The sequence below is a fragment of the Culex pipiens genome, chromosome 1 (genome assembly GCF_016801865.2).
Source record: "Culex pipiens pallens isolate TS chromosome 1, TS_CPP_V2, whole genome shotgun sequence".
NCBI classification, from domain to species: domain Eukaryota; kingdom Metazoa; phylum Arthropoda; class Insecta; order Diptera; family Culicidae; genus Culex; species Culex pipiens.
In genome coordinates, this window is record NC_068937.1 from 65,963,291 (window position 1) to 65,987,172 (window position 23,882).

Below are 23,882 nucleotides of genomic sequence, written 5' to 3' on the forward strand. Positions count from 1 at the left end.
AGGGCTGGAAAAATGCAACTTTTTGGATAAATAAACGATTTCAATACTTCAATTTTCGACCGAATTTTCATTTGAAAACCGCCTGATTTGGTGAAAACACACTCCGAGTCCCCATAAAAAATGGATAAATTCAAATTTGGTATGGAACTGGTTCAGGTTCAGCACATCCCCTTTCAAATGCGCCCAAGAGAGCTTAAATCCATAATGTGGGCTCTGAGAAACCCCCTACCACAAAATTGAGCACTTTTTTACCACACACGGACGTCACGCGTGCTCTTCAGTAAATTAAGCGCCAAAATTCGGATATTGGAGATAGACCAATTCTGTCATTGTCAAACGATCGGGCGTCGAAAATCGATCGTCCATGATTTTTTGCAGATTTTTCGAATAAATATTTCTCGAGAAATGATTTGGGAACGAAGCTTGATTTGGCGTCGGAGCCAAAAGCAAACCCTATACCTTTCTTTAGTAAGAAAGGCAAAAATGGAAATTTTCTAAAATCTGAACGGTAAATCCGAATGAGGTCAAATTTGTTTCAGAACATCGAGTATGGTCTAGATTATGATGTGGAGAAAAAAAAATAGATAAAATGCCAAAGGAATAGTTTTGGCATTTGGTGAAAATTGGTTTTTACCTTTTTTAGGGGTTTTTCCCCCTCACAGTTAATTAGTACACAAGCTGTATGTTCGGCCCGATCGTCCAGTCCCCTACGTTGTGCATTTACCGCGGGGACGTCCGGAACAAGAAACGACACGAATACTACGACGGCGGACGAAGACACCACTGGGAGGACGGTACAATAAAATAAAACACGGCGACTTTCTTGGTCCCGATGAGACGACCAGTCTCAACGGGTGTCAAAACGCAACAGAACGTATATTTTCACAAATATTACAAACAACATTCAAAACAATAACAAGTCAAGCAGACGTCAGTTGCCACCACTGACGTCTCTTTCGTATTCACCCCCCCGTGCGACGGGGGGTAATAAATAATCGCCGATAATAGGGTCCGCGACCCAACATACCGGTCCCCTAAAATGGCACATTTTACCCTCTACTTCTTCGCACGACTTCTTGCTGTTGCTGCTCCGGTCCCCATGATGTCCTCTGCTTCGCTACCGCCATCTTCCTCTTGCGCGACAGGCATCCTTCGATGGTTTCCACCTTCAGCAGCGATGAATGGGCAGCCACTGTGTGTCCGGAAGCTGCCGGCCTTGTCTCCGGTCAATTCATCCCTGGGTCCGATTTGACCGTACGCGGGAAAGGCTCTGTGGCCCCAGACTTGACTCGCGAGCACAAGCCTTGAACGCCGGATTACCTCAGGTCCGACACCGGGAACCAGCAGCCAGTGACCTTTCGCCATCAACACTCCAGTCCCCGTCAGGTCCTACCCAACTTCCGCGACCAAGTTCCACTCCTTACATCATAGCTGCTGCAGAGGCGCTGGAACCATCTTGCGCTACCATCGACAGCAAACAAAACAGCAAATGTTCCGGCGCAGCCCCCGCGGGAGGGGGAGGCCCGGCCGAAGGGGGAAGGGAACGGGAAACGAGTGTTAGGGAGAGGGCGCGTTGTAGGTAGATGGAGGAGGGAAGTAGTGTGGGTGGAGTGGTGTAGGGGGGGGGGGGGAGGTAGAAGGATATTTTTAGGTATATTGTGTAGTAGGGAGGTATTGTATAATAGGGGGTGTGAGTGAGCGAGAGAGTTTTGTTTTATAGGATATGTGAGGGGAAAGTTGTGTAGTAATGGATATTCTGGGGTAAATAGCTTAATTAATATTTTTGGGATATTTTTGTTATTATACTATTTATTTTATTGTTCTTAGGATAGATGTACGTCAGAGTGGGTAAAACCTAGGGTCGGGGGTGGAGAGGGGGGAGAAGGTGGATAAGAAAAAGGTGGCGTACTGTGTGGTTATTATTAATAGAAGATTTTGGTAAGAGAGTAAATTATAGGTTTTATAGATAATATTTTAAGTAATGGATGGATTTTTCTTGGGAGTGGAGGGATGATTTTTGAATTATGGTTGGTTTTTTAAAAGTTGTATATGTAGTGGAATTTGGCAGTAAGATTGTATGTGTGAAAAACTCTAGACATGTTGGGTTTATATATATACATAAAGGTAAAATTAAATTTTGGATAAATTCAAATTTGGTATGGAACTGGTTCAGGTTCAGCACATCCCCTTTCAAATGCGCCCAAGAGAGCTTAAATCCATAATGTGGGCTCTGAGAAACCCCCTACCACAAAATTGAGCACTTTTTTACCACACACGGACGTCACGCGTGCTCTACAGTAAATTAAGCGCCAAAATTCGGATATTGGAGGTAGACCAATTTTGTCATTGTCAATCGATCGGGCATCGAAAATCGATCGTCCATGATTTTTTGCAGATTTTTCGAATGAATATTTCTCGAGAAATGATTTAGGAACGAAGCTTGATTTGGCGTCGGAGCCAAAAGCAAACACTATACCTTTCTTTAGTAAGAAAGGCAAAAATGGAAATTTTCTAAAATCTGAACGGTAAATCCGAATGAGGTCAAATTTGTTTCAGAACATCGAGTATGGTCTAGATTATGATGTGGAGAAAAAAAAATAGATAAAATGCCAAAGGAATAGTTTTGGCATTTGGTGAAAATTGGCTTTTACCTTTTTTAGGGGTTTTTCCCCCTCACAGTTAATTAGTCCACAAGCTGTAAATCAAGAACCACATTACCGACATGGATGAAAATTTGGGAGGATGTAGGGCTGGAAAAATGCAACTTTTTGGATAAATAAACGATTTCAATACTTCAATTTTCGACCGAATTTTCATTTGAAAACCGCCTGATTTGGTGAAAACACACTCCGAGTCCTCATAAAAAATGGATAAATTCAAATTTGGTATGGAACTGGTTCAGGTTCAGCACATCCCCTTTCAAATGCGCCCAAGAGAGCTTAAATCCATAATGTGGGCTCTGAGAAACCCCCTACCACAAAATTGAGCACTTTTTTACCACACACGGACGTCACGCGTGCTCTTCAGGAAATTAAGCGCCAAAATTCGGATATTGGAGATAGACCAATTCTGTCATTGTCAAACGATCGGGCGTCGAAAATCGATCGTCCATGATTTTTTGCAGATTTTTCGAATAAATATTTCTCGAGAAATGATTTGGGAACGAAGCTTGATTTGGCGTCGGAGCCAAAAGCAAACCCTATACCTTTCTTTAGTAAGAAAGGCAAAAAGGTGAGAACTGTTGCTTCCGATTGACCGGGAAGTTTTGCCGGGTAGTACTGGGCAGGGGACTGGCCAAGTCCCGCTGTTGATCCTTCCAAACAACTCGCTGCAATCTCCGGCAGGGAGTAACCGACCAAGTGCAGAAACATCCGTAATTCCGGTGATTGTGGCGGAGCTGGTCTTTCCGAGCATCCTTCGATAACCTTCTCCGAGGACTGGCCCACTCCCGCTGTTGACTCGCTTGTGTTTGGAAATCCGTCCCGTGTCGTTATTTTTTCATGGAAATCATTTCAACATTATGAAATTATGCTTTTTTTACCACGCGGTTTGTATATTTTCAAATTTTGACAGCAAATGCGTTCTTCATCTTCTTTGTTGTCTTCATGTTCGCGTCGAACATTTAGGTTTCAGAAACATGGCCGTCGGGACAGAGGGCTGTGTTTAAGAGCCAAACGACATGCGACACCTGTTGTTGAGTAGTAGGACAGGATGAAGCGGGACGGTTGAAATTTTCGCCCTTTGAGGTTGCGAATTCTGTTTTGTTAAGTTCCAGCGTTCAAAACAACTTTGGAGCAAAAAAATCGAGCTGATCCTGTGTAAACTTTTGATGCTCTATCATTTTACACAAGTTTTTTCAATATTGTTTTTTTCAAAATCTTTTTTATTGCGTTAATTTATAGAGGGCAAAAAGTTTACACTCGTACTACTTGAGTTTTTTCTGAAAAGTTGTTCTAAGAGCTGTAAATTAAATTTTAAGGGAAAATTTTAACCGTCACTCTTCGACGCTTCGCGCAATCTGTGGCAGTGGAATTATTAATTGTGCCACTATATTTATTTTAACGCAGAAAAATGTTTTGTAGAATCAGCCTGTACGAGGTTTGAAGCAACCATTTTTTTGTTGAATATAATCAACAAAAAATTGCGTTGATTTTCTCAATTCCACAAAAGTTTTTTGTTGTTTTGAAAAAGCTGCTTTGACGTTTAGCATTGATTCAACAAAAATCATGATTTTCAAATCAACAACATTATCCATAATCCTTGTTGCCCAAGGTGCGAATCCCCCAGAGGTCGTTTCGGACTCTTTACAGCAAAACTCGTCGTTTCCCTCAGAGTAAGTTTAAAGCTAAAAAATAGTATGTATCTCGGTATGTATTTATCTTCTTATTGAAAAGTGCCGGCGACAAAATTGGGCGAAAAGTTCACCGCCCGGAAATCGCGAGTTGGCCCGAGTGAATGAACACCGCGAAAAAAGATTCGGGGGTGCATTGGGGTTAAACGATTATTTCGTCATTCGGTTTAATTAGAAAATAATTATTTTTTCGTAAATATCGGATATAATAATCCGGTCACACAGTGTTTCTCTCATTGACCGCTGGGAGCGCTAGTAGGTTGACAGTACAGACTGTCACGTTTGTTATTGTTTATCTTCGTGATGTTATTTCTGTGATTTAGATTTAAGACTTCGTATTTTGTATAATTGCCGTTCAAGAGCCAAACGACATGCGACACCTAGTGTTGAGTAGCAGAACAGAGCGAAGAATGTCGATTGAAATTTCCGCCCTTTGAGGTTATGTATGCGAATTCTGTTTTGTTAAATTCCAGCGTTCAAAAGCACTTTTGAGCAAAAATTCGTGCTGATACTTTGTTAACTTTTGATGCTCTATCATTTTAAACAATATATTTTTTTCAAAATTATTTTTTTTTTCAAATTTTTTTTATTGCGTTAATTTATAGAGGGCAAAAAGTTTACACACGTACTACTTGAATTTTTTCTCAAAAGTTGGTCTAAGAGCTGTAAATTCAATTTTAAATTTGCATTCCTATGTAACCGAACAGCGAAAATTTGAATCGCCATTCTTCGATGCTTTGCGCTATCTGTCGGAATTATGGAGCTTTTAATCGCGAATTGTGAAATAAAGTTCTTCTGTGTTGAACCTCCGAGGAGGCAGGTGGCCTCTCGGAGACCAAGGAATCACCGTGTTTCATTTACGGTGAGAAACGTCTTCGTCCGCCATCGTCCCTGAAGCTCCGGCAGTCCCCCAAGAAGTTAGAACACAACGTAGGGACTGGCCGATTGGGCCGAACAGCTACTTTGATGCGATGTATTGTCGCTCAGGCACTAAACTGAATCGAGCGATTTCCACTCTCGCCGCACTTTTTCTCTCCGCCTTCTTCTGTCAAGATCAATTTGGTATTACTTGATCAGTGAGTAAGCCAACTTTGTTGTGATTCCTCCATATTGTTTTGATTGACGAAAATTTGTGTCGGTGGATGAACCATCTTTTTTTTGTTTATTTAATAAAAAACAAAATAAAATATGCACTATTTTTACCTGCAGAAATGGTCAACATCATCATCCATAATCTCCAGCGGCATCACACAAGCGCTGAGGCTATTATAATATATGCTTGACAGAAAAAGGCGGAGAGAAGAAGTGCGGCGAGAGTGGAATTCGCTCGTTTCGATTTGGTGCCAGAGCGACAAAATATTTTTTCAGTGACGTTTATCCTCGCGTTCAACACAACTTGTTACACTCAGAATTAGAGTTGATAAGTTTGCGAAGCGTAGTGTCAGATAAGTCGGCGCGAAAATTCGATTTATTTCCGAAACCACAATAATTCATTTTTACAGTATTATGTCTAGAATGAATGTGTCTAGAACGTGTCCCGCCCGTGTGGATCAATCGTACCGCGCACTGGACTCACAATCCAGAGGTCGCCGGTTCGAATCCCGCGGCGGGCGCTCTAAAATTCTTTGCGTAAATATGGGTATTCGGCGCCGTCGCTCCGTGCCATACTTTCATACACTTAGGAGCCCAGGGCGGCGAAAACCTTGTAGATTAAAAGGAAGACACTAGTGGTTGGTACTAGCATTGGTGGCCGACAGCTATAAAGTCAACTTCGTAGAATGGCCAAATTTTAAAACAACAATGTTTGCCAATTTGACCGTTTTACCCCCAGTTCCCCTTGTAGAACAAAAGAAAAGTTTATCCGCGGTCTGTCAGCAGCGCGCTGTTTTGTTTGCTGGATCATTATTTGGAAATGTCGAACGTTGAAGATAATCGCTCAAAAAATGGAAATTAACCAATTTCAAATGTTATGGCCGCAAATGAAAGGTAAGGGTGGTTAATTTTTGATTCCGATCTGTAAAACTAGTTTTGGCGAGGGTTCTGGGCACTGCGGCAATCGATTTTACCGGCGGGTTGCTTCCGGTTGCATTTGATTTGAGGTTTTTCAATTCATCAGGGGCTTATTCGACTTAGACCAATCTTTCAAACCAGTTTTTTTAAATGTTTTTTTTTTTTAATGCAAATCGGGGGAGTGTTATTTCGGGGTTTTGGCGAAAACACAGTTCAACAAAAAATCAAATGTTTCTTGTCTCTGAGACGAGAATGTGTTCCTAGTAGATTTTTGCCTGCTGAATCCGAATCCGGGTCCAGAATTGCTCCAAAAACGGCTATAAATATGCGTAGAAACGATCAAATTTAAAAAATCAGGGGTGTTTCAGAAAGGGGAAAACGTGAACTCTAGATTAAATTTTACATGTATTGGTTTAGTTGTTTATTAAATAGTTCTTTTGTAAAATAGTCAACAAAGTAGCAAGTTTTGGCCTAAACTAACATTTCAAACGGGTGTATCTCAAAATTGGGACCATTTGGAGCAATTCTGGACCCGGATTTGGATTCAGCAGGCAAAATTTTACTAAGAACACATATACTCGTCTCAGAGACAAAATCTTTTTGGACTGTGAAATCGAGGGAGCGTTATTGTGGGGATTCGGCGTAAAACGGGGTTTTCTTTTTTAATTTTATATTTACAAATAAACGAAACAATTATATAAGGGGTCATCCACAAAACACTGATAAGGGGCCATCCTCAAATCTGGGTAACCTAGACAGGGTTACCAGGTCAAAATTTGAAAAATCTGGCAAAGTATCGATTAAAAATCTGGAAAAATCTGGCAGACGAAAATCTAACAATTCTGGATGATTAAGGTGAGGGAGGATATGATTTAATACAAAAGTATGTAGAATTCAGATGTTTTAACTGATTTTATGGCCTAAACAATGTTGAATTTACATTTGCTTTAAGAAAAACTCATTCTAAATTTTATGATTTTCAATTAAATTCACTAATTTTAATCAAAAAGTTGTTCAAAATGGGCATTAAATGAAAAATCTGTCAATATCTGGCACAGAGCAGAGTGAATCTTTATTCTGGCTGACACTTGAAAAATCTGGCATTCCCAGATTTATCTGGCAACCTGGCAACCCTGATCCTAGAACTCCCGGAAGTCATGGCCTAGATAGCTACCTGATCAACGGAGGGGATAGCTACCTGATCTATATGGGTGAATTAATCATCGGTATTGCTTCAGGTAGCTTCAGTGAACCACGATGGAGACCCTTCGCCATGTTGGATTATTATGGGTCCTCCAGGAACTCCCGGGAGTTTTGACTTGATAATCTACCTGATCGACGGGGGTCTATATGGGTGTATTAATCATTGTAGCTATAAAATTTTTAAATCTAAAAACTGTTTTTAATTCAAACCTGGTCATAACTTAAAACTTTGCCAATGGTTGGTGATCAGAAAATCTTATCTCAAGATACAGATTTGCGAAAACATTCACAGCACGTGTGTATAGACAGACACCATTTTGTATGAATATGAAGCAATAGTGCACAATAACTTTTTTGGTCATAATAAATAAATCAATGGACAAGGTTTCATACAAATCAGATAATACAATCAAAAGTCAATTTGCAATAACGAAAGGAATTAAATACTTCGTTGAATACAAAATAACGCGTCATTTTTCTGTTTGTTTGTTGTTGTGCAGGTTTGGTTTCAAATATTTCGTTTGATATGTTTCAATTGGGTCCAAAGGTGAAGCTTAAATTTGTGATATTATTGTTCACAACGATAAAGCTTATTTTTCTGAGTACAATGACACTTTGTGCGACTGAGAAGGATTTAAAATCGATTTTTAAATCAATTTGAAAAAAAATCGCAGCCCTTCTTAACAAAAAGGTCCTACTTCACAGATCGTCTAAGTGGACCTTAGTTCCCTGACTGAAAAGTCAATCGGACGTCCGTCGTTTGTCGTCCGTGCAATCGTACGACGTCGCACGACAATGTCGTGCGACTTTCGCGCGAATGTCATACGTTTTTGCACCAAAATGTCGTATTTGTCGTGCGATCGATGATCGAAATTGTACGACATTCGACCGACGTCGCACGGTTTTGTTATTTAGAATGTCGTGCTATTGTCGTGTGCTGTCATTTCGGATTTTTAGGTTATGTTGCTGTTAAAAAAACGGTTGTTTTGTTTTTATTGTTTTTTTTTTATTCAAACTGTCAAAATTTCAAAAAAATATTTACTTGTTCACTTAATTTTACTTGCGGATCGCCGATTCTTCTCCAACTTGGCTTCCTTCGGGATTTGCCTTGACCGCAGTTTCCGGCTTGAATGTTGGTATTCTTCTGAGGCGGCCGTGGCAGCATCTTTGCCGTGTTGGACTTTTGCTCCTCGACGAGCTGTTCAAAACCCGGATGTGACACCTTGGCGACGATCTTGGATCTCCGACGGATTGATGTTTACCGGAGTACGAGACAACGTGGGTTTGTGGAGTACGAGTACGTGGCTGCTTCCGTGGGTTTTACGGAAGCCACGCGGGACCACACGGGGACGCATGGTTTCCGGCAGGATCAGATCAGAATATGTTTGTTACCTGAAAAAATATAACATCAATCAACAATTGGCAAGAATTTATAAATTGAATTCTGATTTCAATAATAATAATAATAAAATTTCAAAACAATCAAATTTCAAATATGTAATATTTTGTACCTATAAAAGAAAAACTAAATTTATTTATTCTCGCTTACTTTTACCAAATGTCCTATGCACATCGGAAACCCATGGCGCATTGGTTTTTTTTTAAAGGAATCTAGAATAATCAAAATTTAAACATTTAAAAAGAATTATAAATGAAGATATCTAAATAAATTAACTTTAAAAACGTATAAAACTCAAATAACTGCAAATAATAAAAAATCCGAAAATATTATTATTATTATTATTAATTGAAAATTGTATCAAATTTGAGAATTTAAAAAAAAGGTCAACGTCAATCATCAAATTCTTAAACTCTAAAAATTCTAAAATCCTAAAATTCTAAAATTCTAAAATTCTAAAATTCTAAAATTCTAAAATTCTAAAATTCTAAATTTCTAAAATTCTAAAATTCTAAAATTCTAAAATTCTAAAATTCTAAAATTCTAAAATTCTAAAATTCTAAAATTCTAAAATTCTAAAATTCTAAAATTCTAAAATTCTAAAATTCTAAAATTCTAAAATTCTAAAATTCTAAAATTCTAAAATTCTAAAATTCTAAAATTCTAAAATTCTAAAATTCTAAAATTCTAAAATTCTAAAATTCTAAAATTCTAAAATTCTAAAATTCTAAAATTCTAAAATTCTAAAATTCTAAAATTCTAAAATTCAAAAATTCTAAAATTCTAAAATTCTAAAATTCTAAAATTCTAAAATTCTAAAATTCTAAAATTCTAAAATTCTAAAATTCTAAAATTCTAAAATTCTAAAATTCTAAAATTCTAAAATTCCAAAAATTCAAAAATTCTAAAATTCTAAAATTCTAAAATTCTAAAATTCAAAAATTCTAAAATTCTAAAATTCTAAAATTCTAAAATTCTAAAATTCTAAAATTCTAAAATTCTAAAATTCAAAAATTCAAAAATTCAAAAATTCTAAAATTCTAAAATTCTAAAATTCTAAAATTCAAAAATTCTAAAATTCTAAAATTCTAAAATTCTAAAATTCTAAAATTCTAAAATTCTAAAATTCAAAAATTCAAAAATTCAAAAATTCAAAAATTCAAAAATTCAAAAATTCAAAAATTCAAAAATTCTAAAATTCAAAAATTCTAAAATTCTAAAATTCAAAAATTCTAAAATTCAAAAATTCTAAAATTCAAAAATTCAAAAATTCTAAAATTCTAAAATTCAAAAATTCAAAAATTCAAAAATTCAAAAATTCAAAAATTCAAAAATTCAAAAATTCAAAAATTCAAAAATTCAAAAATTCAAAAATTCAAAAATTCTAAAATTCTAAAATTCTAAAATTCAAAAATTCTAAAATTCAAAAATTCTAAAATTCAAAAATTCAAAAATTCAAAAATTCTAAAATTCAAAAATTCTAAAATTCAAAAATTCTAAAATTCAAAAATTCTAAAATTCTAAAATTCTAAAATTCTAAAATTCTAAAATTCTAAAATTCTAAAATTCTAAAATTCTAAAATTCTAAAATTCAAAAATTCTAAAATTCAAAAATTCAAAAATTCAAAAATTCAAAAATTCAAAAATTCAAAAATTCAAAAATTCAAAAATTCAAAAATTCAAAAATTCAAAAATTCAAAAATTCAAAAATTCAAAAATTCAAAAATTCAAAAATTCAAAAATTCAAAAATTCAAAAATTCAAAAATTCAAAAATTCAAAAATTCAAAAATTCAAAAATTCAAAAATTCAAAATTCAAAAATTCAAAAATTCAAAAATTCAAAAATTCAAAAATTCAAAAATTCAAAAATTCAAAAATTCAAAAATTCAAAAATTCAAAAATTCAAAAATTCAAAAATTCAAAAATTCAAAAATTCAAAATTCAAAAATTCAAAAATTCAAAAATTCAAAAATTCAAAAATTCAAAAATTCAAAAATTCAAAAATTCAAAAATTCAAAAATTCAAAAATTTAAAAATTCAAAAATTCAAAAATTCAAAAATTCAAAAATTCAAAAATTCAAAAATTCAAAAATTCAAAAATTCAAAAATTCAAAAATTCAAAAATTCAAAAATTCAAAAATTCAAAAATTCAAAAATTCAAAAATTCAAAAATTCAAAAATTCAAAAATTCAAAAATTCAAAAATTCAAAAATTCAAAAATTCAAAAATTCAAAAATTCAAAAATTCAAAAATTCAAAAATTCAAAAATTCAAAAATTCAAAAATTCAAAAATTCAAAAATTCAAAAATTCAAAAATTCAAAAATTCAAAAATTCAAAAATTCAAAAATTCAAAAATTCAAAAATTCAAAAATTCAAAAATTCAAAAATTCAAAAATTCAAAAATTCAAAAATTCAAAAATTCAAAAATTCAAAAATTCAAAAATTCTAAAATTCTAAAATTCAAAAATTCTAAAATTCTAAAATTCAAAAATTCTAAAATTCTAAAATTCTAAAATTCTAAAATTCAAAAATTCTAAAATTCTAAAATTCAAAAATTCTAAAATTCTAAAATTCTAAAATTCTAAAATTCTAAAATTCTAAAATTCTAAAATTCTAAAATTCAAAAATTCTAAAATTCTAAAATTCTAAAATTCAAAAATTCTAAAATTCTAAAATTCTAAAATTCTAAAATTCAAAAATTCTAAAATTCTAAAATTCTAAAATTCTAAAATTCTAAAATTCTAAAATTCTAAAATTCTAAAATTCTAAAATTCAAAAATTCTAAAATTCTAAAATTCTAAAATTCTAAAATTCTAAAATTCTAAAATTCAAAAATTCTAAAATTCTAAAATTCTAAAATTCTAAAATTCTAAAATTCTAAAATTCTAAAATTCTAAAATTCTAAAATTCTAAAATTCTAAAATTCTAAAATTCTAAAATTCTAAAATTCAAAAATTCTAAAATTCTAAAATTCTAAAATTCTAAAATTCTAAAATTCTAAAATTCTAAAATTCTAAAATTCTAAAATTCTAAAATTCTAAAATTCTAAAATTCTAAAATTCTAAAATTCTAAAATTCTAAAATTCTAAAATTCTAAAATTCTAAAATTCTAAAATTCAAAAATTCAAAAATTCAAAAATTCTAAAATTCAAAAATTCAAAAATTCAAAAATTCAAAAATTCAAAAATTCAAAAATTCAAAAATTCAAAAATTCAAAAATTCAAAAATTCAAAAATTCAAAAATTCAAAAATTCAAAAATTCAAAAATTCAAAAATTCAAAAATTCAAAAATTCTAAAATTCAAAAATTCTAAAATTCAAAAATTCAAAAATTCAAAAATTCAAAAATTCAAAAATTCAAAAATTCAAAAATTCAAAAATTCAAAAATTCAAAAATTCAAAAATTCAAAAATTCAAAAATTCAAAAATTCAAAAATTCAAAAATTCAAAAATTCAAAAATTCAAAAATTCAAAAATTCAAAAATTCTAAAATTCTAAAATTCTAAAATTCTAAAATTCTAAAATTCTAAAATTCTAAAATTCTAAAATTCTAAAATTCTAAAATTCTAAAATTCTAAAATTCTAAAATTCTAAAATTCTAAAATTCTAAAATTCTAAAATTCTAAAATTCTAAAATTCTAAAATTCTAAAATTCTAAAATTCTAAAATTCTAAAATTCTAAAATTCTAAAATTCTAAAATTCTAAAATTCTAAAATTCTAAAATTCTAAAATTGAGCATGCATGAGCATGAGAGACCACCCATGGTTGTCCTTCTCCGTTGCTGAACAGGACCGTAATATCCTATCAATACAACCGACCATACGCTTGAACGATCTAATGGTGTTTCCCTTATCAACAGCATGTATGAATGCGTTGAAAAGATAAAACATCAAGATCATTAAAACTAGATCTGAAGCAAATAGGTAACAGTCATTGGCCACCAACGGCGCCCGCCATGTCAGTTTGTAGATCTCGGGGGATTGGGACGGGAATGTTAGTTAGCACAGGTTGCTACAAAGGGTGGGTTCTATACGATATCCACACCCCCACGTGTGCCGGAAAACTACTTCTACTTGGGATTTTGTTAGTGGGAAAGGGTAATGGCCAGGATTCAACATAGAGGATGATGATGCGACCCAATAATCAATAAATTTGGTTTAATAGTGTGATGTATTATGCATTCTCAAGGCAAACAGTCGGAGGATGCGGATGAGATTTTTCCCGGTTATTTGGTGTTGAGTTTAGCATAAATGATTCAATCTTAGACAGCCGGCTGTGGAAAGATAAAACCAAATAAAATGCGAAAACGCGAAACCGCCCGGACCGAAAAACCCACACAATCGAAAACGGCAACGAAAATCCTGCGTGATAACCGCGACGCGCACCGTTCAAATTCTCCAAAGCAACTGTCAACATCGCGAAATCACCCAGGTCGAAATAAACACACAATCGGGGGGGAAACAAAGACGGAAACGGCAACGAAAATCCGGCGTGTTGACCGCGACGCACACCGTTCAAATTCTCCAAAGCAACTGTCAACATCGCGAAATCACCCGGGTCGAAATACACACACAATCGGGGGGGAAACAACGACGGAAACGGCAACGAAAATCCGGCGTGTTGACCGCGACGCACACCGTTCAAATTCTCCAAAGCAACTGTCAACATCGCGAAATCACCCGGGTCGAAATACACACACAATCGGGGGGGAAACAAAGACGGAAACGGCAACGAAAATCCGGCGTGTTGACCGCGACGCACACCGTTCAAATTCTCCAAAGCAACTGTCAACATCGCGAAATCATCCGGGTCGAAATAAACACACAATCGGGGGGGAAACAAAGACGGAAACGGCAACGAAAATCCGGCGTGTTGACCGCGACGCACACCGTTCAAATTCTCCAAAGCAACTGTCAACATCGCGAAATCACCCGGGTCGAAATAAACAAACAATCGGGGGGGAAACAAAGACGAAAACGGCAACGAAAATCCGGCGTGTTGACCGCGACGCACACCGTTCAAATTCTCCAAAGCAACTGTCAACATCGCGAAATCACCCGGGTCGAAATAAACACACAATCGGGGGGGAAACAAAGACGGAAACGGCAACGAAAATCCGGCGTGTTGACCGCGACGCACACCGTTCAAATTCTCCAAAGCAACTGTCAACATCGCGAAATCACCCGGGTCGAAATACACACACAATCGGGGGGGAAACAAAGACGGAAACGGCAACGAAAATCCGGCGTGTTGACCGCGACGCACACCGTTCAAATTCTCCAAAGCAACTCTATTTAAATACTTACTTTTAAGTCTTAATTCTAAAATTCTAAAATTCTAAAATTCTAAAATTCTAAAATTCTAAAATTCTAAAATTCTAAAATTCTAAAATTCTAAAATTCAAAAATTCAAAAATTCAAAAATTCAAAAATTCAAAAATTCAAAAATTCAAAAATTCAAAAATTCAAAAATTCAAAAATTCAAAAATTCAAAAATTCAAAAATTCAAAAATTCAAAAATTCAAAAATTCAAAAATTCAAAAATTCAAAAATTCAAAAATTCTAAAATTCAAAAATTCAAAAATTCAAAAATTCAAAAATTCAAAAATTCAAAAATTCTAAAATTCAAAAATTCTAAAATTCAAAAATTCTAAAATTCTAAAATTCAAAAATTCTAAAATTCAAAAATTCAAAAATTCTAAAATTCTAAAATTCTAAAATTCTAAAATTCTAAAATTCTAAAATTCTAAAATTCTAAAATTCTAAAATTCTAAAATTCTAAAATTCTAAAATTCTAAAATTCTAAAATTCTAAAATTCTAAAATTCTAAAATTCTAAAATTCTAAAATTCTAAAATTCTAAAATTCTAAAATTCTAAAATTCTAAAATTCTAAAATTCTAAAATTCTAAAATTCTAAAATTCTAAAATTCTAAAATTCTAAAATTCTAAAATTCTAAAATTCTAAAATTCTAAAATTCTAAAATTCTAAAATTCTAAAATTCTAAAATTCTAAAATTCTAAAATTCTAAAATTCTAAAATTCTAAAATTCTAAAATTCTAAAATTCTAAAATTCTAAAATTCTAAAATTCTAAAATTCTAAAATTCTAAAATTCTAAAATTCTAAAATTCTAAAATTCTAAAATTCTAAAATTCTAAAATTCTAAAATTCTAAAATTCTAAAATTCTAAAATTCTAAAATTCTAAAATTCTAAAATTCTAAAATTCTAAAATTCTAAAATTCTAAAATTCTAAAATTCTAAAATTCTAAAATTCTAAAATTCTAAAATTCTAAAATTCTAAAATTCTAAAATTCTAAAATTCTAAAATTCTAAAATTCTAAAATTCTAAAATTCTAAAATTCTAAAATTCTAAAATTCTAAAATTCTAAAATTCTAAAATTCTAAAATTCTAAAATTCTAAAATTCTAAAATTCTAAAATTCTAAAATTCTAAAATTCTAAAATTCTAAAATTCTAAAATTCTAAAATTCTAAAATTCTAAAATTCTAAAATTCTAAAATTCTAAAATTCTAAAATTCTAAAATTCAAAAATTCTAAAATTCTAAAATTCTAAAATTCTAAAATTCAAAAATTCTAAAATTCAAAAATTCTAAAATTCTAAAATTCTAAAATTCAAAAATTCTAAAATTCAAAAATTCAAAAATTCTAAAATTCTAAAATTCTAAAATTCTAAAATTCAAAAATTCTAAAATTCTAAAATTCTAAAATTCTAAAATTCTAAAATTCAAAAATTCTAAAATTCTAAAATTCTAAAATTCTAAAATTCTAAAATTCTAAAATTCTAAAATTCTAAAATTCTAAAATTCTAAAATTCTAAAATTCTAAAATTCTAAAATTCTAAAATTCTAAAATTCTAAAATTCTAAAATTCTAAAATTCTAAAATTCTAAAATTCTAAAATTCTAAAATTCTAAAATTCTAAAATTCTAAAATTCTAAAATTCTAAAATTCTAAAATTCTAAAATTCTAAAATTCTAAAATTCTAAAATTCTAAAATTCTAAAATTCTAAAATTCTAAAATTCTAAAATTCTAAAATTCTAAAATTCTAAAATTCTAAAATTCTAAAATTCTAAAATTCTAAAATTCTAAAATTCTAAAATTCTAAAATTCTAAAATTCTAAAATTCTAAAATTCTAAAATTCTAAAATTCTAAAATTCTAAAATTCTAAAATTCTAAAATTCTAAAATTCTAAAATTCTAAAATTCTAAAATTCTAAAATTCTAAAATTCTAAAATTCTAAAATTCTAAAATTCTAAAATTCTAAAATTCTAAAATTCTATCAAATTCTAAAATTCTAAAATTCTAAAATTCTAAAATTCTAAAATTCTAAAATTCTAAAATTCTAAAATTCTAAAATTCTAAAATTCTAAAATTCTAAAATTCTAAAATTCTAAAATTCTAAAATTCTAAAATTCTAAAATTCTAAAATTCTAAAATTCTAAAATTCTAAAATTCTAAAATTCTAAAATTCTAAAATTCTAAAATTCTAAATTCTAAAATTCTAAAATTCTAAAATTCTAAAATTCTAAAATTCTAAAATTCTAAAATTCTAAAATTCTAAAATTCTAAAATTCTAAAATTCTAAAATTCTAAAATTCTAAAATTCTAAAATTCTAAAATTCTAAAATTCTAAAATTCTAAAATTCTAAAATTCTAAAATTCTAAAATTCTAAAATTCTAAAATTCTAAAATTCTAAAATTCTAAAATTCTAAAATTCTAAAATTCTAAAATTCTAAAATTCTAAAATTCTAAAATTCTAAAATTCTAAAATTCTAAAATTCTAAAATTCTAAAATTCTAAAATTCTAAAATTCTAAAATTCTAAAATTCTAAAATTCTAAAATTCTAAAATTCTAAAATTCTAAAATTCTAAAATTCTAAAATTCTAAAATTCTAAAATTCTAAAATTCTAAAATTCTAAAATTCTAAAATTCTAAAATTCTAAAATTCTAAAATTCTAAAATTCTAAAATTCTAAAATTCTAAAATTCTAAAATTCTAAAATTCTAAAATTCTAAAATTCTAAAATTCTAAAATTCTAAAATTCTAAAATTCTAAAATTCTAAAATTCTAAAATTCTAAAATTCTAAAATTCTAAAATTCTAAAATTCTAAAATTCTAAAATTCTAAAATTCTAAAATTCTAAAAATTCTAAAATTCAAATTTTCTGAATTTTAAAATTTTAGAGTACCTCAATACCAAAATCATTTAATTCAATTCGTGATATTTTTATAACTCCTATTTTTTAATATACCATTTTTTGGCATCGTAAAATCCTTGAAAATTTTCAAAAATCATAGATTGTAGATTATTTCCAATTTAATATTTTAAAATTTAAGAATTTTTAGATTTTAAATTAAATTAAAAATTAAAAACGATAACATTTTTAAAACTTAAAAAAAATATTTTGTATTTTTTGAAATTTTGTATAATTTTTGTACTTAGTATTTTTTTCATTTTTCAAATTTTTATATTTTTTAGAATTTGTTCTTTTTTTATTTAATAATATAAATTATTTGAATTTTATCATATTTAGAATTTACAATTTTGGAATATTAGAAGTTATAATGTTTAGAATTTTCGAATTCAAAATTACAACTCGTGCGACTAACGTTTTAGGAATTTAAGAACTTTATAATGTTAGATTTTTAGTATTTATGAATTAAAGAATTTTAGTATTTGCGAATTAGTGAATTTAAGTAGTTAAATTTTTGTCAATTTCAAAATTTTCATATTTTAGAATTTCATTTTTTTTTTTAAATATTTGAAGACTTGGAGAATTTTAAGAATTAATAAATTCAAGAAATTTGAAAATGTTAACAATTTGCACAATATCAAGAAATTAAATATATTTAGAATGTTCAAATTCTTGTATTCTCAAGTTCTGGAATGCTAGAATTTTAAATAAGAAAGAAAAACTTTATAATTTAATTTAACAATTATCAAATCAAATCAGCGTTGAAGTTTTTTTAAACTTTAGTATTTTAGATTTTTTATTTTTCAGTTTGGAGTTATTGGAATTTGCGATGTTCCATTCATCCTATTTTTAATTCGATCATCCAATCGCACTTCCAGCACACCTCCTCCATCGTTTCTAAAACATGACTCACCAACCGCTTCCTCGATCGCAAACTGGTTCCTTCCCGTCCCGTCTTCCGGAATGGCCCGCCGAGTAAACCATATTTCCTCCTCTTCCTTCAAACCGCCACGAAGACCGAAATCTGGAATACAAGATTCGGTCGCTCGCCCACTTCGGCAGAAAAAATAATTCAACCTAGAACACAACTTACCTTTAAACTGTCCAAAATCCTCCCAAAGCCTAAAACCAACAACAACTGGTTCGGCTCGGTTGCAATCAAGTCCGAACAAGATCAACTGAAGAGAACTGTCAAACTGTTTGCGTCGACGATAATCGACGTCGAATTGAAGGTAAATCGATGGAAAAAACAATGTCGGGCATGTCGAGTGTTTGTCGCACGTTTGTCTTCCTTTCGGCCAATCGATATCGAAACGGTAAAATCAAAACCGTGCGACAACTCGTACGACGTGCGACATTTTTCAAACAAGGAAGCTGTCACCGTGGTTGGACAAGCATGGTTTGCGGCTAATGCGAGGAAGAATAAGCGCCTGCGCGCTAGTCACGGAAAACGCCAAGAACCTAATCATCCTTCCTCGTGACCACCGGCTACGCAACTCGTAATCGAACACAACAACATCACCATCATCAAAATCACGAGACCGTTATTAACGAACCAAGGCCACCCATGATGGCGGATCTCCCACCAGAGCGGCTTGATGCACTTGCTCGAACGTTTACACACGTGGGCATCGATTATTTCGGGCCATTGGAGGTCTCTTTCGGCCGCCGCACGGAGAAGCGATGGGGAATGCTGATCACCTGCTTGACCACTCGGGCTATCCACATCGAGGTGGTGCACAGTCTCAGCACCGATTCGTGCATCATGGGCCTACGAAACTTCTCGGCACGTCGAGGAACTCCAAGAACGATCTACAGTGACCGTGGGACTTGTTTCGTCGGAGCAAAACGGGAGATACACGAAGCTACCGAGAACAGAAAGCTAGAAGATGTAATGAAGGAATTTGTTAGTGTGGAGACTCTGTCACCACACATGGGCGGTAGCTGGGAGAGGCTCATCTGAATTGTGAAGCGTAATTTGATGGCAATCCGTCCCGTGAGAAACCCCAGCGACGAAGTACTGCGAAATCTTCTTACTGAAATCGAGCACACTGTCAACTCGCGGCCGCTGATACACGTTCCAGTAGACGACGAATCCACCCCTGCGCTTACTCCGAATCACTTCCTGTTGGGTACATCCAACGGTTCCAAGCCAACCTGCACACTCGATCACGACGGAATGGTACTGCGACGGAGCTGGCGAACATCTCAGGTGTTGGCCAACCGATTCTGGAAACGGTGGCTAAACGATTACTTGCCGGAAATCACACGCAGGACAAAATGGTTCTGTAACTCCAAGCCGATTGAAATTGGTAACATAGTCGTAATCGTTGATTCACTCCTACCCAGGATCTGCTTTTTTTACTTATGCGTCCTGCTCCCCAGTGGAGCATAGGGCCGCGTTGAAGGATTTCCACTGTTGACGATTCTCTGCTTTCGCCTTCACTTGGCGCCAGCTTAACGTCCCGTCAACAGCACTGATTTCTTGGTGGAGGCTTCTCCGCCATGAGCCTCTTGGTCTGCCCCGACCGCGTTGTCCTTGAGGGTTCCAGTCCGGCGCTTCTCGGCAGATCTCGTGCGCATCCTTCCGTAGCGTGTGGCTGATCCATCTCCACTTGCGCTCTTGGATCTCAACGTGAATGGGCCTCTGCTGACACCACCGATGCAACTCCGCATTCGATACCCAGTTTCGGGGCCACCAGGCGCGAAGGATATTGCGTAGGCAGCGGTTCACAAAGACTTGTAGCTTCGACGTGTTCTGGCTCGATACGCACCAGGTCTCACTCCCGTAGAGCAACACCGACTTGACGTTCGAGTTGAAGATCCGTAGTTTTGTGCGCAAGCTGATTTGGTTTGATCGCCACAAGGTGCGCAGACCCGCGAAAGCACTTCTTGCCTTCTTGATCCGCGTGGATATGTCGAGCTTGGTACCACCATCAGGCGCAATCTGCCTACCAAGGTACTGGAAAGTGTCGACCTTCTCAACGTTTTCACCAGCTATCGTGAAGCCTTGAGCGCGTTCCGTGTTCACTGCCATCGACTTGGTCTTGGAGACATTGACTTTCAGACCCGCCGCCGAGTAGCATGCAGCTAGGTCATCCAGCTTGTTCTGCATGTCGTTTCCTCTCTGCGAGAACAGCACAATGTCATCCGCAAAATCGAGGTCGTTGAGATGTTCCATCCTAATCGGCTGCCAAAGCAGCCCACGGTTTTGCACACGGTCCAACGCTCCAGCTAACACCTCATCGATGGCGATGAGGAACAGTAACGGCGACAGGATGCATCCTTGCCTCACCCCAGCTACTACCCGTTTGGGTCCGACAAGACTCCGTTATGCACACCACGGCAAACGAAAGCCTCGTACTGTGCCTTGATGAGGTTGATGATCCTCTCTGGGACACCCTTGCGCCCAAGGGCTTCCCACAGGTTTTCGTGGTCGAGACGGTCAAACGCTTTGTCATAATCAATGAAGACCAGATGGAGAGAATCCTGAGACCTGTTCGAGGATGACACGGAGTGTCACTACGTGATCCACGCATGATTGGCCACTGCGGAACCCTGCTTGCTGCCGTCGAAGAGACTCGTCGATCTTCGATTTGATCCTGCACAAGATCACTTTGCATAGGACCTTCAGAGCTATGCACAGCAGCGTGATGCCACGCCAGTTGTCGCAGTTGGTGAGGTCACCCTTTTTGGGAACCTTCACCAAAATGCCCTGCATCCAGTCGACCGGAAAAGTCGCGGTGTCCAAGATTTTGCTGAAAAGCCGATGCAGCATCCGAGCCGACAAATGAGCGTCAGCTTTGAGCATATCTGCGGAGATCCGATCTATCCATGGCGCTTTTCCAGACTTCATACATTTCACGGCTTCCTCAATCTACCTCAGCGTAGGTGGACTTGAGTTCACCCGGTTGATCCGCCTAACATTTTGCGGATGGTACTGAGGGCTAGGACGTGGATGCGAGATTTGTAGCAGCTGCTCAAAATGCTCGAACCATTGTTTAAGCTGATCAGCTGGATCGGTAATCAGCTGACCGCTCCTGTCTTTCACCGGAATGCGCGTATTCGTCCTGGCACCACACAAACGTCGCGAAATATCGTAGAAGAGGCGCATATCGCCATTATTAGCAGCTTTCTCTTCCTCGTCGGCAAGGGAATCCGTCCAGGCTCTCTTGTCCCGCCTGCAAGAGCGCTTAACAGCCTTTTCCAGTTCGGCGTACGTTTGGCGGGTACGTGCCTTCGTCGCTCTCGTCCTTGCGCTAACAATGGCAGCCTTAGCCTGCTTCCTCTCTTTTATCTTATCCCAGGTGGCATCCGAAATCCACTCCTTCCTCTGAATTCGCAGCATTCCCAGAGTATTCTCGCCGGTAACAGCGAAGACGTCCTTGATGAACTGCCACTCCTCTTCAACAGTGCTGTCCGGAATCTCCAAGGTTCGGGTTTGGAGCTCGCCGACAGAAGCCCTGCGTACTTCGGGATTCGACAGACGTTGCACGTTGAATCTACAACCGACTTTCTCCTCTTGCCGTACGACACGCGCTACCCGTAGTCGTATTTCGCCGACAACGAGGTGGTGGTCGGATGCAATGTCGGCGCTGCGCATATTCCGCACATCAAGCAGGCTTCTTCTCCATTTGCGGCTGATGCAGATGTGGTCGATCTGATTCTCCGTTTTTCCATCACGTGACACCCACGTGACTTTGTGCACTGAGCGATAGGGAAAGAGCGATCCCCCAATCACCATGTCTTGGTTACCACAGAACTCTGTAAACAGCTCACCGTTCTCGCTCATTTCTCCAAGACCATGGGGCCCCATGATACGCTCCAGGTCTGTGTTGTCAGAGCCTATCTTCGCGTTGAAGTCGCCTGCGTAGATTCGGATGTCACCCTTAGGGATCTCGTTGACAACTACGCTCAGTTGACTGTAAAACTCCTCCTTTTCCTGCAAGTCGGCAGCATCCGTCGGCGCGTAAACTTGAACGAAGGTCAGGTTTCTGACCCGCGTCCTGAATCTAGCCACGATTATCCGCTCGTTTATTGGCTTCCACGTAATGAGCGCCGAACGTGCATTTGGGCTCAACAGGAAGCCACGTTGAGCGTTTTCGCTTCGCAAGCCAGAGTACAGCAGAACCTGCCCGGTAGACATCTTGTACTCTGCTGAGTCCGGCCAACGGACTTCGCTCAGACCCAAGATTTTTAGCTTCAGCCGAACTGCCTCCCTCCCTAGCGTTTCCAACTTACCCGCCTGGGCAAGCGTCAGTACATTCCATGTTCCGATTCGTGTCCGTGTTTTCATGCCAAGGGTTGTTCCATTCCTCCAGTCTGTTTTCCTTCTTGCAGTTTCAGTAGCCCTCAGTCCACTTTCGGGCTCCATAAATGGCTAGCCTAAGGAGCCTTAGCCTCGCGGTTGACTACCACCCACGCTGCAAGGCCAGCTGTAGCCTTGTCGCCGCAGTTACTACGCTCGCTCGCTCTTTTCCGTGCACTTCACTTTTTCTCAAAAATTCCAAGAAAAATTCCCACATTTGTTCGACGACCAACGCTCGAGAAATATGTGTGTTGCGTTTTCAATGTTCGTCTATGTGACGCACTTCGCGCGCGGCCCGACCGGGGCTCTCGACTGTGTGGCTTGTTTGTAGCACAAAGGGTGATGACGACGATGACCCTTCTTGCGCCGATGATGCCACCACTTCACTGATAACTTTGTTATTATTGCAGGCTTAAACGGGACCGCACGAGACTACGATGCAAAGCACCACTACGACGACACTCCAGGAACTACTGGTCTAAGGGAAAGATCATCGGAACCAGCATAAGCAAGAAGGATGGTCAGACTAGGGCAGCCCCGGTGCGAACGTCGACTAGTGTCTACGAACGTCCTGTTGCCAAGTTAGCAGTGCTGGATGTTCGGCGCGATTAGATTTGAGCTGACTGGCGAGTCAGCTCACCTGGGGAGAGTGTTATCTGCGCCACTGCGCAGGGTGCGCACCTCATCTACCAACCCCTTGGGAATCAACACAGGCCAACTGACACGACGGCCCGCAGCTGTCAACAGCGTGAAGTAGCAAGTCACTACTTATGGTACGTTCGTTTGAAGAGCCGGTGCGGCACTGAGTGCCGCACTCGTAAGTGCCAGTTTTGGTTCAATCGAACGTCATTTGTCAGTGTGCGTGGAACTCGCATGAAACTGCAAAAATATCGAGTGCGGCACTAGAGGTTCAGTTCCAAGATGGCGGCGAAACTCGTGCGGAACTAACACGAGTTTCTTCAATGAAACACTTTGACAGTTCTGAATGCGACACTCAGTGTGGAACCAGCCATCAAACGAACGTACCATTAGATTCAGTTTCAAAGCGAGTTCGTACGCAGAAAATAGGTTGAGAAGTTTTAAGTGCCACAAAAGTACGAAGTTTATAATTATTAGTTTGAAATCTATAGACTAATTGCACTAAATCTATAAGAGCACGCGAAGTGACTCAGATTATGAATTCTATTTATAATTACACCTTTTTTCTACTGCTCAAGTATTTTATAGCCTGCCCACCCTGCAAATACACGATTTCACGCAAGTCCAGTGTTTTATTGCTCCGGCGGTTATAAAATTGGAAACCTTCAAGCTCGTTGCCCCAACCTGGACAACAGTTACTTTCACGATAAAATGCCAAATTTTGAATTATTGCAAATGATTTTTTATTTGAATA

The 23,882-nt window shown here is 35.3% G+C and overlaps 4 protein-coding genes across 4 annotated transcripts in view; all 4 read right to left on the bottom strand.

Moving 5' to 3' along the window:
• Positions 1-23,882, bottom strand: part of LOC120431831 (tyrosine-protein phosphatase non-receptor type 7-like) — a 103,597-nt gene that overhangs the window by 74,654 nt on the left and 5,061 nt on the right. The gene's annotated exons all lie outside the window — the stretch shown is intronic.
• The window catches only part of LOC120431833 (uncharacterized), an 87,236-nt gene that overhangs the window by 63,209 nt on the left and 145 nt on the right, over positions 1-23,882 (bottom strand). The gene's annotated exons all lie outside the window — the stretch shown is intronic.
• On the bottom strand, positions 3,141-23,879 carry LOC128092587 (uncharacterized). Its single transcript, XM_052706785.1, has 2 exons — positions 18,095-23,879; positions 3,141-8,956 (listed from the first exon to the last, which is right to left on the bottom strand). Exon 1 carries the CDS (start codon positions 22,553-22,555, stop codon positions 21,059-21,061), a length of 1,497 nt encoding a protein of 498 aa, XP_052562745.1. The 5' UTR covers positions 22,556-23,879; the 3' UTR covers positions 3,141-8,956; positions 18,095-21,058.
• Positions 19,547-20,362, bottom strand: LOC128093856 (uncharacterized). The gene has a single exon (XM_052711707.1). It carries the CDS (start codon positions 20,360-20,362, stop codon positions 19,547-19,549), a length of 816 nt encoding a protein of 271 aa, XP_052567667.1.

What these genes read in the sequence shown, in the direction of transcription:
- LOC128093856 (XM_052711707.1), bottom strand. Translation starts at nt 20,362, where the DNA reads ATGGAACATCTCAACGACCTCGATTTTGCGGATGACATTGTGCTGTTC.
- LOC128092587 (XM_052706785.1), bottom strand. Translation starts at nt 22,555, where the DNA reads ATGGAGCCCGAAAGTGGACTGAGGGCTACTGAAACTGCAAGAAGGAAA.